At 40.9% G+C, this 16196-nt stretch overlaps 1 protein-coding gene across 1 annotated transcript; it reads left to right on the top strand.

The window, feature by feature from the left end:
- The first annotated feature begins 1638 nt into the window (after nt 1-1638).
- On the top strand, nt 1639-9887 carry LOC115987515 (putative disease resistance RPP13-like protein 1). Its single transcript, XM_031111084.1, has 3 exons — nt 1639-2169; nt 5635-7869; nt 9798-9887. Exons 1-2 carry the CDS (start codon nt 1815-1817, stop codon nt 6264-6266), a joined length of 987 nt encoding a protein of 328 aa, XP_030966944.1. The 5' UTR covers nt 1639-1814; the 3' UTR covers nt 6267-7869; nt 9798-9887.
- Nucleotides 9888-16196: the final 6309 nt, after the last annotated feature.

The following is a 16196-nucleotide window of genomic DNA, read 5'->3' as shown; positions in this document are numbered from 1 at the left end:
TTTCTGTTAGAATTTGATCTACTAGCATCACCAGCGGGGTGAACTTTGATGGACGAGGGTTTTTGTCCTCTCTCCTTCGATTTCCATCGTCATTCCTTCTGTCAGCCCGATCCCGTTTTAGCCCTCTTCGATCGTCCTCCTTTTCTTTCTTCTTTTCCCTACTCTTATCTGCTCCGTCAATAGCTGCCAGGGCTTCTTCCACGTTCATGTACTTCTGAGCTTTTAACAGTGCCTCGGCCATCGTCTTAGAGGGGTTCTTTGCCAAGGATGCCACAAAATCCCTGGACTTCAATCCTGCTTTGAAGGTTGTGAGATGTACCTTGTCATCTGTCTCGTCTATTTCCAGCATTCCTCGGGTGAAGCGTGTCACGTAGGACCTCAGTGGTTCCTTCTCTCCTTGTCTGATGGTAAGCAAGTGGTCGGCAGTTCTCTTTGGTCGCTGTCCTCCTACGAAATGACGGACAAAGGAGCTGCTCAACTACTCGAAATTGTCAATGGACGATGTTGGCAACTTGTTGAACCATTCCCTGGCTGCTCCTTTGAGGGTCGTAGGGAATGAGCGACACAAGATCTCGTCAGGCGGCTGTTGGAGGCCTAGGGTCATCCTGAAGGTATTCAGGTGATCCAAGGGGTCTTTCAGCCCGTCGAAAGGTTCCAGCTGGGGTAGACGAAACTTGGAGGGTACAGGGCACTCCTGGACGGCTATGGTAAAGGGTGAATCCGTCTTCCGAACGATTCTCTTCAAGCTTTGGTCCGTCTTTCCTTTTATGGTGTTTCTTAGTTCGTCCATCTCTTTTCTCATCTCTCTCAAAAGATCCAAGCTTGCTTCCTCAGGAGTGCTGGTTCGCCTTCTGTTGTTGTCTTTGTCGTCTCCCCTATCTGCACGATTGCTTTCCTGCAGTAGTCGTTGTTTCATCTCTTGGTTCTGTCTTGTGAGTTCTTCCACGGTTGCTGACAGCGACTGGATTTGTAGGGCCAGTGCAGCAGGATCTGGATTTGTACTGGATTCCATTTGGACTGGGGACAGATCACGTGTTGAATCGTCGTTCCCCACAGACGGCGCCAAACTGATGATGAACTGATCGTCAGTTTATTATGATCGTCCAGATGGAAGCCGTCCCTCACCAAATCAATCTTCTACAATCCGTGGACGAACGAACGGAAGTAGTTCGCCGGCGTTGTGCCTGCAAAAAGGTCTCCGATGCCAAAGTCAGAAAGATTGACAAAGGAGAGCAATGAGAATAGTGTGTTAGAGTATTTTTCTTACCCCACCCCTTTTGGGGTTCAGTCTTTATATATGTGCGCTTGCAGGTGATTTCTTCTAGCCGTTGGTGGAGTCTTGATGGAGGCTTTAATCTTGCCTGGTAACGCCCTTGCTGGGTGTTAATGATGAGCTGCCATTCCCAACAGTCTGAAGGTTGATTAATGTCTTGTAACGGTTCCGCGAAGAAGGGAAACGAGTGTTCAGGTCTTTGAGCGACGACCTTTTCTCTCTGGACGGTTTTAGTAAGATCGTCCATATACTGCATTGTATGGACGACTACCATTTTGGTCGGGCGTATCAATTAGAAATCTATGGAGAACAGGAGGAATTTCTTTTCGAATTCTTGGGAAAACAGATAATCTACTATGAATGGCTGAAGAAGTCGGTGGAGTTGGAGAAATTGTTGAAGACACTTGCTGAGATGGTCGATAATTTTGAGAAGCGGTACAAAGTTGATGATGAGGAGAAGTAGGACGAGGGAGGTGCGCTTGATGATGAGGAGAAGCAGCATGAGAGAAGTGTGCTTGAAGTGAAGAAGCACGAGAGAATTATGCTTGAACTGTGGCTTGAGGAGCTTCAGGAAGCTGTCTTTAATACAGAGGATCTCGTGGATAAGATTCAGACTGAAGCTTTGAGACACAAGTTGGATGGACAATTATCTGAAAAGATGGAGGACATCCGTCGCTGTATAGAATCCTATGTGAAGGCAGGAGATGTACTCGGATTGGCTGGACGAACATATAAAATCGAGCAACTGGAGAGTCAAAAGCAACCTCTAGATCCAACAGACTATATTTATTTTGTAGATGAGTCAGATCCAACAGATTATATTTGTTTTGTAGATGATTCTGAGGTATTCGGTATGGATTGTGATAAAGAAGAAATTATTAAGCTCTTGCTGTCAGATTGTTAGAGATATATATTAGACATATTAGCCCAATGTAATAGGCCCAAGCTCATTCCTGCTTGTACTAGTAGTCTAGGGTTTAGTCGCCTATATATACTCATGTTAGGTTTCATTGTAACACAGGTTATTGTACTACACTCTCATACAATAAAGATGTAGCCCTTAAGGGATTCCTTCGTAGATGTAAGCTGTCAAGGCTGAACCACGTAACCCTCATGTTCTCAGTAAAGGGTGGTGCCACAAGATCCAAGACAGGCGGGTCATATGTAGGAGACAGAATCGGAGATAAGTCGTCTGGAGAGGCAGTCGATGCTAAAGAATCCTCCACAAGTTCAGGATAGAGAGGGACGAAAAGATCAGTAAAAATGGGAGACTCTGAGGAAGAAGATGTAGGAAACTACTGAAGACTCGTGAAAGGACGATGTTCCCAAAACTCAACATGACGGGAGACAAGAAGGCGATGAGAAATGGGATCATAGCAGCGAAACCCTTTTTGAGACACACCATAACCAAGGAAACAACGTAAACGAGTACGAGGTTGGAGCTTTGTTCATTCATGAGGAGGAAGAGAGACAAAGCAAGCACAACCAAAAACCCGAAGAGAGAAGTAGTCAGGAGTTTGACCATAGAGAAGCTCAAATGGTGATTTGTTGTGTGTAGTTGGTGAAGGAATACGATTAATGGTGTGCACAGCAGTGAGTGTGGCCTCACCCCAAAAGCGCTCAGGAAGAGAGGCAGAAATGAGAAGGGTGCGGACAACATCAAGAATGTGACGATGTTTTCGTTCTGCACGACCATTTTGTTGAGAGGTGTAAGAACAAGACCACTGAGGGAGAGTACCATGTCTGTCTAAAAAGGATAGGAAAGATTTATCATTATATTCTTGAGCATTATCTGATCAAAAGACTTTAACGGTGCAATTGAACTGTGTTTCAATCATTTTATGAAATGTTTGGTAAATAGACACAAGTTCAGACCTATGGTGAAGCAGATAAATCCAAGTATACCGAGAAAAATCATCCATAAATATGACAAAATATTTAGATCCCCCCTCAGTGGGAACAGGTGCAGGACCCCAAATATCAGAATATATAAGATCAAAAGGGGCAGAAGAAAATAAGTCACTTTTATTAAAGGGCAATTTTGTTTGTTTGCCAAAATGACAGGAAGTACAATCAAATTTTTGAAACTAAACTGAACCTAAATGACCTTGAGAAGCTAATAATTGAAGACGAGATAAGAATGGATGACCAAGACGAACATGCCATAGATCAGGTGAGGAGGTGGCAGTGGTAGCAGCTGCAGAAACAACTTGTGAAGGTATCTTCAAGTCATGAACCTCAAACATGCGACCAACCTTACGGCCTGTCCCAAGCACTTGACCCGTCCGGGGATCCTATACATCCACACCATGATTAGTAAATAGAAGATCTACACCTAATTCACAAAGTTGATCGACAGAAAGCAAATTGAGGGATAACTTTGGAATATGAAAAGTGTCACTAAGGGATAAACAAGGAGAATAGATTGTTCCTTTATGACTAACAGGCATAGGAGTTCCATCAGCAGTGTAAATGGTGATTGGATGTTCTAAGGGTGCCTTATCAGAAAATAGGGATTCATCAGGAGTTATATGGTTACAACATGCAGTATCAAAAAACCAAGGTTGTTAAATACTAGCATTGAGATGTGTTGTATCATGTTGTATATGCTAGAGTGGATGCGGAAGAGGAAGCATAGAATAGGAACACTAAGAACACGAGAGTTACGTGGTTCAGCCTTGACGGCCTACATCCATGGAAGAATCCCTTAAGGGCTACATCTTTATTGTATGAGAGTGTAGTACAATAACCTGTGTTACAATGAACCCTAACATAAGTATTTATAGGCGACTAAACCCTAGACTACTAGTACAAGCAAGAATGGGCTTGGACCTATTACATTGGGCTAATATGTCTAATATATATCTCTAACACCCTCCCTCAAACTCAAGGCGGAAGCTCGATGAAGGCTTGAGGTTGGATAAGCATGAGAAGATCATTTGGAGATGCCTTGAAGAATGCCTTTGAAGAAACCACAATGAAGAATGTGCAAATTGTCCAATTTCGGAGTCTCAAATGCAAAAACGAAGCCCAAAATTAGAATCTACGCGAAAACCTAAGCAAGATAGGCCATTTCAGAAAATTTTGACTTTTGGTCAAAGGTCAATGCAAAAAGTCAAAGTCAACTGGTCCAGGGTCAAAGTCAACAGTCAAAGTGCTCATGGGTCAGATCCAGGTGGTCCGGGTCAGGTCGGCCCGAGTCAACAGTCAGCTAGGTGACGTGGTGCTGACAAGACGACACTGCTGACGTAGTTGATGACGTGTCGCTGACATGGACTAGGGCTGTTGTGGAGGTGCTTGCATAGCTGCTGACGTGGAGTGATGACATCATCTGGTGACGTCAGATGACATCAGCAGCAGTTTTCGGCGCGTGACGGCGTTACCGGCGCGTGGTGGCGGGACAAATACCCTAACGACGCGTGTCGGCATGTGTAGGTTCATATGATCACCAAATTCTCAGGCCAAGTAGATCGGGGGACAACAAGGCCGTCTTGGCGACGCGTGTGGCTGAGATCCAAGCTGGGAGTCAAGAACGTTCTGCGACGCGTGTGTGAGTTTCAGGAGCCATTGTTCGCGCGTGGTGGCGCGTGTGGCTGCCATTGGAGGTCGGGTGCCTGGGTTTTGTAGATCGGTGGACGAAGAGGCCGTCATGGTGACGCGTGTACCAAGAACACGATCTGGAAGTCAGGAATCTAAGGCGGTGCGTGGGAGATTTTTCGGAGACAACTGAGGTGCATGGAGGCGCGTGGCAGGGCTTCGGGTGACCGGATTTTTGGGTTTTCCTCACGGGAGGCCGAAGAGCATGTCTATGGTGTCGGTTTCGACAGGTGAAGGCTTGATGTGCACAGATCTAAAAAGTTAAGTCACGGCTTTGCTTGAGTTTGTGGATCTTGGACACAGTAGAGAGCCGTGGCGGCTGCGAGATGCCGTGGAGTCTAGATCCAGCAAACAAGCATATGTGACTTCTGATGGTGGTGTGCACATGAGAATCTTCTTTGTTGTGTAGAGATGTTTGTTTGATGCCAAGAATGAAGTTTGGCTCCGATATCATGTTAAATACTAGCATTGAGATGTGTTGTATCATATTGTATATGCTAGAGTGGATGCGGAAGAGGAAGCATAGAATAGGAATACTGAAAACACGAGGGTTATGTGGTTCAGCCTTGACGGCCTACATCCATGTAGGAATCCCTTAAGGGCTACATCTTTATTGTATGAGAGTGTAGTACAATAACCTGTATTACAATGAACCCTAACATGAGTATATATAGGCGACTAAACCCTAGACTACTAGTACAAGCAGAAATGGACTTGGGCCTATTACATTGGGCTAATATGTCTAATATATATCTCTAACACAAATGATGCAAATGATAAACAGTTGCCTGTGATTTCCATAGTGGGCAATGGTAGGATAGGGAAAACCATTCTTGCTAGGCTTGTTTACAACGAGCAGAGACTAAGCCACCATTTTGACGGGAAGGCCTGGGTTGACGTTCCAGATGATTTCAACTGGGTGATAAAGTCAATTTTGAAATTCCTCACTTGGCAGTATAAGGATCTCAAGGAAAAGTATAATGATCTCGACAAACTAGAGTTGGATCAACTTGGATTTGAATTGCAGAATTACCTTAAGGGGAAGAGATTTCTACTTGTTCTTGATGGTGCGAAACGGATTCCTAGTTCTAAAGGATGGGAGGCCTTACGATCTGCTTTCAAATTTGCCGCAAATGGAAGTCGTATTATTGTGACAACACGCAACAAAGTTATTGCATCAACGAAGTATGCTGTCAGAACTTATTATATGGAGCCATTATCAGAGGAAAAATGTTGGCTGATATTTGCAAAATTTGCTTTTGGAGACCAAAACCCTACTTCAGATACACAACTAGAAGTTATTGGCAAAGAAATTGTGCAGATGTGTCACGGCTTGTCTTCATCAGTGAGAATACTTGGGTATCTCTTGCGTTTTAAGCTACAACAGGAGGAGTAGGAAGCTATACTTAAGCGCCTGAAGCCTTCGTCAGATACAAGGGAAAATGTTCACGTTGTCCCTAATTTCAGACTTCTTGAAGATCTAAAGCGATGCCTTGCATATTGTTCCATATTTCCCCCAGATTATGAATTTGAGATGGAGAAGTTAGTCCTCTTATGTATGGCAGAAGGTTTTCTGAAACCGCGCTCAATATGGAAAACAGTGAAAGAGGTTAGTAATATCATTGAATTGGAGCCTTTTTTTCAGAAATCAAGTCGCAATGAATCAAGTTTCCGGATGTGTATGAATAACTTGGCTGCTTATGTGTCTACGAGGTATTGTTTCAGATTGGAGGATAATCACCCTTCTGAAATGCCTTTAAATACTCGGTATTTGTCACTTGTTGGCGGCAAATATGAAAATTCAGTGATATTTGAGGCCATAGATAGAGCCAAACGTTTAAGGACTTTTTTGCCACTTGATCATGAATCACGTCATTTACGTGCTACTGAACTGCAGAATTTGTTGTCCAAACTGCAATTTTTACGAGTGCTATCTTTATCTCATTACCATATCACTGAGATACCTGATTCAATTGGCAATTTGGAGCATTTACGGTAGATTGATCTCTCTCACACTCCAATTAAGAGATTACCTGAATCGGTTTGTGAACTCTACAATTTACAATCATTGATATTGTCGAATTGTTATTCTCTTACTGAATTGCCAGAAAACACGTCAAAACTTGTGAACTTGCTTAATCTTGATGTTAGTGGAAGCGGTTTAAGTGAGATGCCAAGAGATATGGATAAATTAAGAAATCTCCGATTACTACCTTGCTTTATTGTGGGCAAAAAAAGTGGCTCTCTTATAGAGTTAAAAGATATTAATTGTCTTGAAGGAACACTTCACATTTTGAAGTTGCAGAACGTGACCTCGGAGAACGTTGCACATGGTACCCCCTTGATGGACAAGCATTCTATTGAAGAGCTAGTGTTGGAATGGGATGAAAATACTGCTGATCCAGAAAATGCTAGAAAGGTGCTTGCAGGGCTAAAACCTAGTTGTAGTTTGAAGAGGCTTACCATTAACTTTTACTGTAGTCCAAAATTTCCATCGTGGTTAGATGGTAAGAACATATTCAACGACATGGTTTTCCTACGTCTTAGCAATTGCAATAGTTGCTCAACCTTGCCATCACTCGGGAAACTACAAAAACTTAGAGTCCTCATTATTGAATGCATGGATGCAGTGGAGGAGGTGGGTCCTGATTTCAATACTGAGCCACCTACGTGGATGCATAGGGGGTTTAGGTATTTGGAGAGGCTAACATTTGAGGGGATGTCAAAATGGACAAAGTGGGTTCCATCAAATGTGCTCCCTTGCCTGCAACAGCTTTGTATACGGAGATGCCCCAAGCTGAGGGGGAACTTGCCCAAGGAACTTCCTTCAGTAGAAAGAATTGAGATTTCTGAATCTCAGGAGCTTGTGACTGCACTTACAACAGAGGCATCATTGAACAATTTACATTATCGTGAAAAGATTGTGTTCGTAAGTGACGATAAAGTGACTTCTTTTACATCTGAAGGTGCCACAGGATCATCATCGCCCATGATTGAAGGTATATTGTTTGTAACAAGTTTTGTTGGTTAATTAATTGGTCATAATTTTATTCATCAAATGGCTTTGATTAGTAATAGGTTTTTTTTTTTTTCCCTGAATAAAAAGTAATATTTATTAGGATACACACGAAAATAGTAATACTATTGTTTTAAACTGGATTTATAATATATTATATAATCAGAGTACAACTACAAAATGACTTAACATTTGTAGTTGTAAACTAAAGTTATGCAAAATAAGGGTTTGACTTACCTTCAGTAACTTTTTTAACTATATTTGATTTAATGTATTTACTAGTTTGTAACTTCATGTATATACATGAAATACATTTACATATTTATGTAACTAAATGCATATATATATAATTTTTTATATTTATGCAAAAATATAAAATATCTACTTAGAAAATAAATATAAGTTTATTTGAAACAAATGAAAAAAAAAAATCATTTAAATTGTTATCTATGAAATTTAAAATTTTTAACTTGTCCAACCATTAATTGTATATAATAATATTATAAAAAAAATAATTGTATATAATAATGATTCTATAAGGAAAAAAATATTGATAGCAAATGTTATTAATTTTTGGTTGTGCTAAAATTTAGTTTACGTTAATCTACCTCTAGAGTATAAAAATATATATATTGACTTTATTGCTTTGATTTATTTTGTATTTTAGACATTTTAAAATTGTTTGTTTTATTTTGGTTTTTTGAGCTTTAATTTTAATTAAATTGGTATATCAATCCCAATTGTGGATATTGTAATCACATAATGAAAATGGACTTAAGGAGAGCAAAATTATTGCAATTGCATAGCCAAAAAGAACATAACTGTCGGCACTGCTAAAGAGAATTCATACTACAATATTTTTCTTGCGTCTTTTTTTCAAGGAAAAATAAAAATAAAAATATTTTTATGTAATAAGTTGAAAAAGTTACAAATTTGAATGATTAGTTTTCTTTTTGAATAGGTTTTTTTGTTAAATAATTTGTTCACTCATTGTTGTTTGTTTTTGTTCGGATTATTTTTGTTGTTTTTTGGGCTTTTCTGTTGTTCTTATTTGGGCTTTTTTGTTAAGGATTATGTTTAAGGGGCTAGAATTATTTTTGGATTATGTTAAGGATTATATTATCTACAACATTTTAAAAACAAATCTTACACAAAAATTTGTTATTAATAGGTTAAAAAGTGATGTCAATATTGGGCCTAAATTAGTATTAGTAACCAATTTATTTGTTATGAAATTATTATAAAAATGTTATGAACGTAGCATTACTTTTATTTTTATTGAACCTAAATTCTTGTAATTCTTAAGTCAGGGTGGTCAATATTTTCATTAGAGTGGTCAAAATAGGTTATTTTAGTGTGTGTCTATATATATATATATATATATATATACACACATTTTTTGGCAAGTTAGGGTAAACCTGTGACCACCCTAAGTTACAAGTGGAGCCACCCCTGCACGAAATCCTCATTCCCGATGGTTGAGGGTGTTGTAGATACCTCATTTCCCATGACTCAAGTTGTATTATTTTTAACATGTAGTTTTGTTGGTTAGTTAAATGGGATGAACCGGTACTACTCTTCATAAAAAAAAGAAAAAAAAAATAGTTCTATCAGATATATTGTAAGAATTAGATCAAATTAGTACCTTTCGTTAGAATTGATAATCTCTATGACTTGAATCATTAGTATTCGCTTAATTATTGTTTGTGTCTAATATTTTGGCAAAGTTGCAAAGACAATAAAAGAACCTAAAAAAACAGAAGGAATGGGAGTAAGGGAGGAAGAAATATGTTTAGAAATAGCAACATCTTTGGAAACAAAAGGAACTAAACATGAACAATTTTTTTTTTTTGGATAGGTATTAACATAAGGAATTTATAGAAAAAAATACTTATCTTTTTCTTTCTTCAGATGAAAAATCTCCATTTCCCTTGACTCAAGGAGCGCCAGAGTCCTTATTGCCCCCGGCTGATGGTGTCGTAGATACCTCAGTGCCAATTACCAAAGGTAATTTATTTTTAACAAGTAATTTTGTTGGTTAATTAATTTGTCACATTTGATTTTCATGAAATGGGTTGGACTGGTACTACTTTGGATACAACAAAAAAATATTAGGTTTATTGTAGACAGTAGATCTAATAAGTAACATTTCTTAGAATTAATAATTTCCCTGGCTTGAATCTTTAGTTTTCTCTTATTTATTGCTTGTGTTGACTACGTAGGCAAACTTGTTAAGACACAAACAAACCTTAGAAATAGAAGGATTGGGGGGGGGGGGGGGGGGGGGGGGGGGGAGGACGGTAGGGGAGGGGAGTGAGGAAGAAACAACTACTTTAGAAATAGCAACTTCAGGAACAAAAGGAATTCATCGAAAAAGAACCCTCTTGTTTTTTTTTTTTTTTTTTGGGTGAAATTTCCTCATTGCCCTCGACTCTAGGTGCCGCAGAATCATCACTGCTGCTCCTAACTGATGGTATAACACAATCCTCTTTGCCAGTGGCTCAAGGTATCTGTAAATACTTCCTTACCTTTATGACCATGACTTAGTATATTATATGTTACAAAAAATTTTATTGGTTAGTTAATTTGTTAAATCCTTTTTTCATGAAATGGGTTGGACTGGTTATACTTTTGATAACACAAAATAATTTTGTTAGATTTATTGCACGTACTATATCTAATAAGTACCTTCGTAAGAATTGAGAAATTTTGTGGTTTGAATCTTTAGCATTCTATTACATGTTACTTGTGTGTGCTAATTACTATTTTGGCAAAGTTAGTCAGAAAGTGAAAGAAACTTTATTGGCGTAGGACAAGGGGAGCAAAGTAAAATCATATTTAGGAATGCTTGTGTAGCTTCAAGTTTGAGGAATTAGGGCTAGTGTTTAGTGGGAAAAAGTTTGGAAAATAATAAGGGATAATTGGATTTTTAATGGATAGAAGGAATATCGGGGTTCGGGTATGAAACAAAGGAGAAAACCCAAGATTTAGGATGCTGTTCTGAAGCTGTAAATTGTAACCTAGGATGCACGAACACGGACACGGGTAAAGATACGGGTACGGATACGACACAGCGACACGAGTAATTTTTGAAAAATTATAATATGAAATAGTATGCATGATACCGGTATGACACGGGTACGACACCCCAAATGAAGTGTCCATGCATCCTAGACTGTAACCCGTGAACAGTGATAGGGCTGTTTGGGTGTAATTTGGGGTTATTTGATGGATGGGTTTTGTAGGGTTTTGAAGTTTTGGGAAGAGATAAGAGAAGCTTATGAGGTCTGTAGTTGTCTCTGATTTTTTGAGTTTTTTTGTTACAAGAAGTTGATTCTCTCTTGGCAAAATTTAGGGATGATACACACATAAGCTCTCTGTTTTCTTAAGCTTTTGAATGGGGGGGGGGGGGGGGGGTATGTAGCTTCTTCATTGAGTCCAAATCTTTTCAATTAGTAGTAAAGGAAGGGGGTCGTTATTTCTTGTTAAGGATTTTTGAGAGGGGCAAATTCTGTATGAGATCAGTTTTTATGGGCAAGAATGCAGCACAATGGCTGATGTTTAACATTGAACATCTTGTTGTTGGGGAGAGTTCCAAACAGTTTTTTACTTTTAGAGAAGGTGACACTGCATTTACTCTCCAAAGGAGTTCCAACTCTTATGGTCAGCTCTTGTTGTTGACTGAACTCAAAGCTGGTGGGTCTAGGAGGTCGCTTATTATACCGGAAGGCAAAGAGAGATTTGGTTGGAGGGCTTTTGGCCTGGAACTTAGAAAATTGCTTAATCCTTCTCAATATGTAGTGGGTGGAGAAGGTCTTCCTAAGTTCATTCCTCAGGTGCGGAGGTTTAACTTGGAGGCTCAAAATTCTAGAACTTTTGCTGAAGTTGTGCAAGGCTTTCATGGTAGAACAGAGGATAGAATGCAGTCAAAGAAACTAGGATTCACAGCCAAGGGGAAAAAAACATAGTTAGGAGAGGAGAAGATGGGGATGAATCTGAGAATCACAGGTGCAAAAACAGGGGATTTTCCGGTGGGTAAGTCTGATAAGTTGGAGGTGGTGGGAGGGGTGAGGAGGGAGCAAAGCATTAATGAGTTTTTAGAGGTAGGTGAGCAAAATCTGGCAGACGCTAGGATATGTTTCCCAAGTCTGAATTTGAATTCTAAAGCTTATGGAAAGGGGAAGAGGAGTGATTTTAGGAGATCTTACTGGATAGGGAGAGGTCTTGTCGTGGAAGTTGATGTGATAGGGAGGAGGCGGGTTTCCTGGGTTAGAAAGAAAGGAGGAGATATGAAGATCAAAGAGGATTCACGGGTAGTGAAATGGGATTGCAAAAAAGATGCATCAAAGGCCCTTTTATGGGTTCCACGGGGAACTAACCAGGCTATTGTAAAGCCCGTTATGGGCCTAGGAATAGGCCCAGTGTTGACTGACACAGGTGTGGGCCACTTTAACTCAGTTTTTTCAGGCTCAAGTACATTTGAAATGGGCGAGAGCTCTCTGGCTGGAGAAGGAATATCATCCTAGGCTCAGTTGACTTTAACGCACCCCATGGTCTATCCCCAGTCATTCGATCTTGAGCCAGAAGTGCCAGACCAGTGCGCAAAGCTTCTGGCGGAGGCCAACGACCCTTTCTCTGCCGGAACAAGCTCCGACAAGCCCAGGTTGCCTCTGGGTAAGGCCGATGGCCTCTCCTCTGCTGGAACCAGCTCTATTGGACCTTCGTTACCACTGAGTAAGGTCGCCGGCCCCTTCTCCGTTGGAAATAGCCCCGATGAACCCATGGAGTCACCGGGTAAGTCAGTTAAGGTGTTTTTGCGGTCATCGGTTGAAAGTTTTTTAGTGGATTTCTTTTTGAGCTTATCTCGGGCTGGGCTTGTGGTTTTGGGTGACAAGGATGGGGTTAAAGGTGGCTGGGTCAGTTGTGCCAACGTTAGGCCAGAAGCTGTCCTTGATCTTAAGCAATCCAGTTTAGCGATGTTACCCACGAAGGCACTGTGTGGTGTCCCTGGGGTGAGTGCTTTGGCGGAGGAAGGATTGAACAGTATGGGTTTGGGTGGAAAGGATAGTTTTTCTATGCCTCTGTTGTCAATCACTCCCTTTGGGTTACCTTCGTCAATCGACTTGAATTGTGGTAATGAGACAGTGGAGTGTGTGAATATGTTAGATGTTTCTAGATGGGTGAAGAACAGACTTCCTGGTTTTAGTAAACTGGTGGGGCTGCCTTTGAGCCGACATGAGGAGCTATGTATTGCCTTGTTACAAAAGATTGAGAGGGAGACGGAGGCTGCCAAAGTGTTGAACAGGAAAGTTCCAATCTCTAGAAAAGTTGTCATCTATAAGGATAAAGGGAAGAGAGCTGAGGAATTTGCAATCTTCGGTTAATTATGATGGTAGGTAGTGTGTTGGCTGCTGAGCTAATTTATCAGTTAGGGGTTTCTTGTCTTTATGAATTTAAAAATTCTTTCTTGGAATGTTAGGGGGCTGAATGACTGTCAGAAACGTTCAATAGTGAAAAATTTATTGCGTGAGTGGAAGTATGATGTAATCTGCCTTCAGGAAACTAAGCTTACTGGCCTGGACAGACAGATGGTTGGCAGCCTATGGAGTTGTCCTTTTGTGGATTGGGTGGCTTTGGATGCTATCCAGACAACCGGTGGGGTGTTGATGATGTGGGATAGTAGGGTTTTAGAGAGGTTGGAGTTTTTGGTGGGTTCTTTTTCTGTGTCTGTTCGGTGGCAAGGGGTAGGGAACGGATTAAGTTGGGTGTGTTCTGGGGTCTATGGCCCAGTTGATAACAATGCGAGGGGGCTAATGTGGGACGAGTTGGTTGGTGTTTAGCAGTACTGGAATGTCCCTTGGTGCTACATCGGGGATTTTAATATTGTTCGTTTCCCTAGTGAACGGTTGGGTAATTCTCGTCTTACTCCGGCAATGGAACTTTTTTCGGAGTTCATTGAGGATCTTAATTTGATAGACTTACCTTTGGAGGGAGGGCGCTATACTTGGTCTAGTGGATCAAACCAGCCTTCGATGTCTAGGATAGACAGAGTTTTGGTGTCTCCTGATTGGGAGGAGCGTTATCCGGATGTGATCCAACGGATTTTACCTCGCCCTGTTTCAGACCATTTCCCTATTCTAGTAAAGGTTGGGGGAATGGCGAGAGGGAAAAGCCCTTTTAGGTTTGAGAATATGTGGTTAAAGACAGATGGGTTTACTGATAAAGTGCATTCTTAGTGGAATTGACATTCGTTCTCTGGCACTCCTAGTTTTGTATTTGCCAAAAAGCTGAAGGCTTTGAAAAAAGATATCATTTAGTGGAATCGTTTGGAGTTTGGTCATGTCGGACACAAAAAGACTCAATTATTAGAGGCTTTGAAATTATTAGATGCCAAGGAATGGGTGTTTGGCCTCTCTGATGTAGAGTCTTGCGAGAGAGCTGTGGTGAGATCTGAAGTAGAGAATCTTCTCTCCTTGGAAGAAATCTCATGGAGACAGAAATCTAGGATGTTATGGATAAAGGAAGGAGATAATAATACTAAATTCTTCCATAAGGTAGCTAATTCCCATAGAAGGTTTAGTCATCTGAGTACTTTGGAGGTGGATGGGGTGATTTATGAGGAGGAATCTGAGGTGGCTGCTCAGGTAGTAAAATTTTATAAAAATTTGTATCAGGAGACAGAGGAGTGGAGGCCTTTTGTGGAAGGTTTGGAGTTTGATTAGATAGATGGGTCGGAGAGGGGTTGGCTTGAAAGGAGATTTGAGAGGAAGGAGATTCTTCTAGCTGTTAATGAGCTGGTTGGAGATAAAGCTCCAGGTCCAGATGGTTTTTCTATGGCTTTTTTCCATCATTGTTGGAGAGTGGTGGAAAGTGATGTTCTAGCAGTTTTTGAGGAGTTCTATAATCATAGTAAGTTTGAGAAATCTTTGAACGCTACCTTTATAGCCCTTATTCCTAAGAAGAATGATGCTTCCAATATTCGAGACTTTAGGCCTATTAGCTTGGTGGGGAGCTTGTACAAGATCTTGTTTAAGGTTCTGGCAAACCGCTTGAAACTGGTCTTAGATCAATTGATTTCTGAGTCTCAAAATAGTTTTGTGGGAGGTAGACAGATTCTTGACTCAGTTCTCATTGCCAATGAGTGTGTTGATAGTCGAGTGAAGAGTAAGATCCTGGGGGTCATTTTTAAGCTAGACATTGAGAAAGCTTACGATCATGTGAATTGGGAGGCCCTTCTAGATCTTTTGAAGAGAATGGGTTTTGGGGAGAAGTGGTGTAAGTGGATTCGCACTTGTATTTCTATTGTCCAGTTTTCTATTTTGATTAATGGGGCTCCAGCTGCCTTTTTTGGGAGCACGAGGGGTCTAAGACAAGGGGATCCGCTATCTCTAATGTTGTTCTTGGTCATGATGGAGGTCTTGAGTAGAATGCTGAAAAGAGTTGAAGGTGCTGGCTTAATCAGGGGTTTTAAGGCTGATGGAAGACGGGGTGTAGGGGAATGTGTCTCGCATCTTCTATTTGCGGATGATACTATTTTGTTCTGTGATGCGAAAATGGAATAGATCCTTCATGTGCGGTTGCTTCTCCTTTGCTTTGAGGCTGTGACAGGTTTGAAGGTTAATGTCTTGAAGAGTGAGATGGTTCCTATAGGGGAGGTTAATAATGTTCATTCCATGGCAGATATTTTGGGTTGTCGGATTGGGTCTTTGCCTATGACCTACCTTGGTATGCCGTTGGGGGCTTCCCATAAGTCCCCTTCTATTTGGAATCCTATCTTGGAGAAAATTAATCGGAAGTTGGCCGGTTGGAAGAAACTGTATTTGTCAAAAGGTGGTCGTCTGACTCTTCTTAAGAGTTCGCTTTCTAGCCTTCCTACTTACTATTTATCACTTTTTACCATCCCTTCGCATGTGGCTAAAAAGATTGAAAAGATTCAAAGGAATTTCCTGTGGGGGGATTCGAAGATGCATTTGGTGGGGTGGGATAAGGTGTGTGCTCCTAAGACTAATGGTGGTTTGGGGATAAGGAAATTAACTACTTTTAATAGAGCCTTACTTGGAAAATGGTTATGGAGGTTTAAGGTTGAGGAGACTCGTTTTTGGAGGAGGGTTATAGCTTTGAAGTTTGGGGAAGAGTGGGGGGGATGGTCTTCCAAGCTAGGTAGGGAGGTTTTTAGCAAGCATATCTGGTTTGAGGTAGGGGCGGGGAATAGAGTGAAGTTTTGGACAGATTAGTGGTGTGGGGATCTACCACCCCATCTTTCCTTCCCGGTAGTGTATGGGATTGCCACTAATAGAGAGGCATCTGTGG

Source organism: Quercus lobata, chromosome 4 (genome assembly GCF_001633185.2).
Source record: "Quercus lobata isolate SW786 chromosome 4, ValleyOak3.0 Primary Assembly, whole genome shotgun sequence".
In the NCBI taxonomy this organism is placed as follows: Eukaryota; Viridiplantae; Streptophyta; class Magnoliopsida; order Fagales; family Fagaceae; genus Quercus; species Quercus lobata.
This window is presented reverse-complemented; position numbering and strand designations above follow the sequence as displayed.

Bases quoted from the DNA above. Each gene is read 5' to 3' on its own strand.
- LOC115987515 (XM_031111084.1), top strand. From the start codon at position 1,815: ATGCTTGAACTGTGGCTTGAGGAGCTTCAGGAAGCTGTCTTTAATACA. The intron at 2,170-5,634 runs ATTGTTAGAGAT...TCTCTAACACAA, and splicing joins TATTAAGCTCTTGCTGTCAG to ATGATGCAAATGATAAACAG.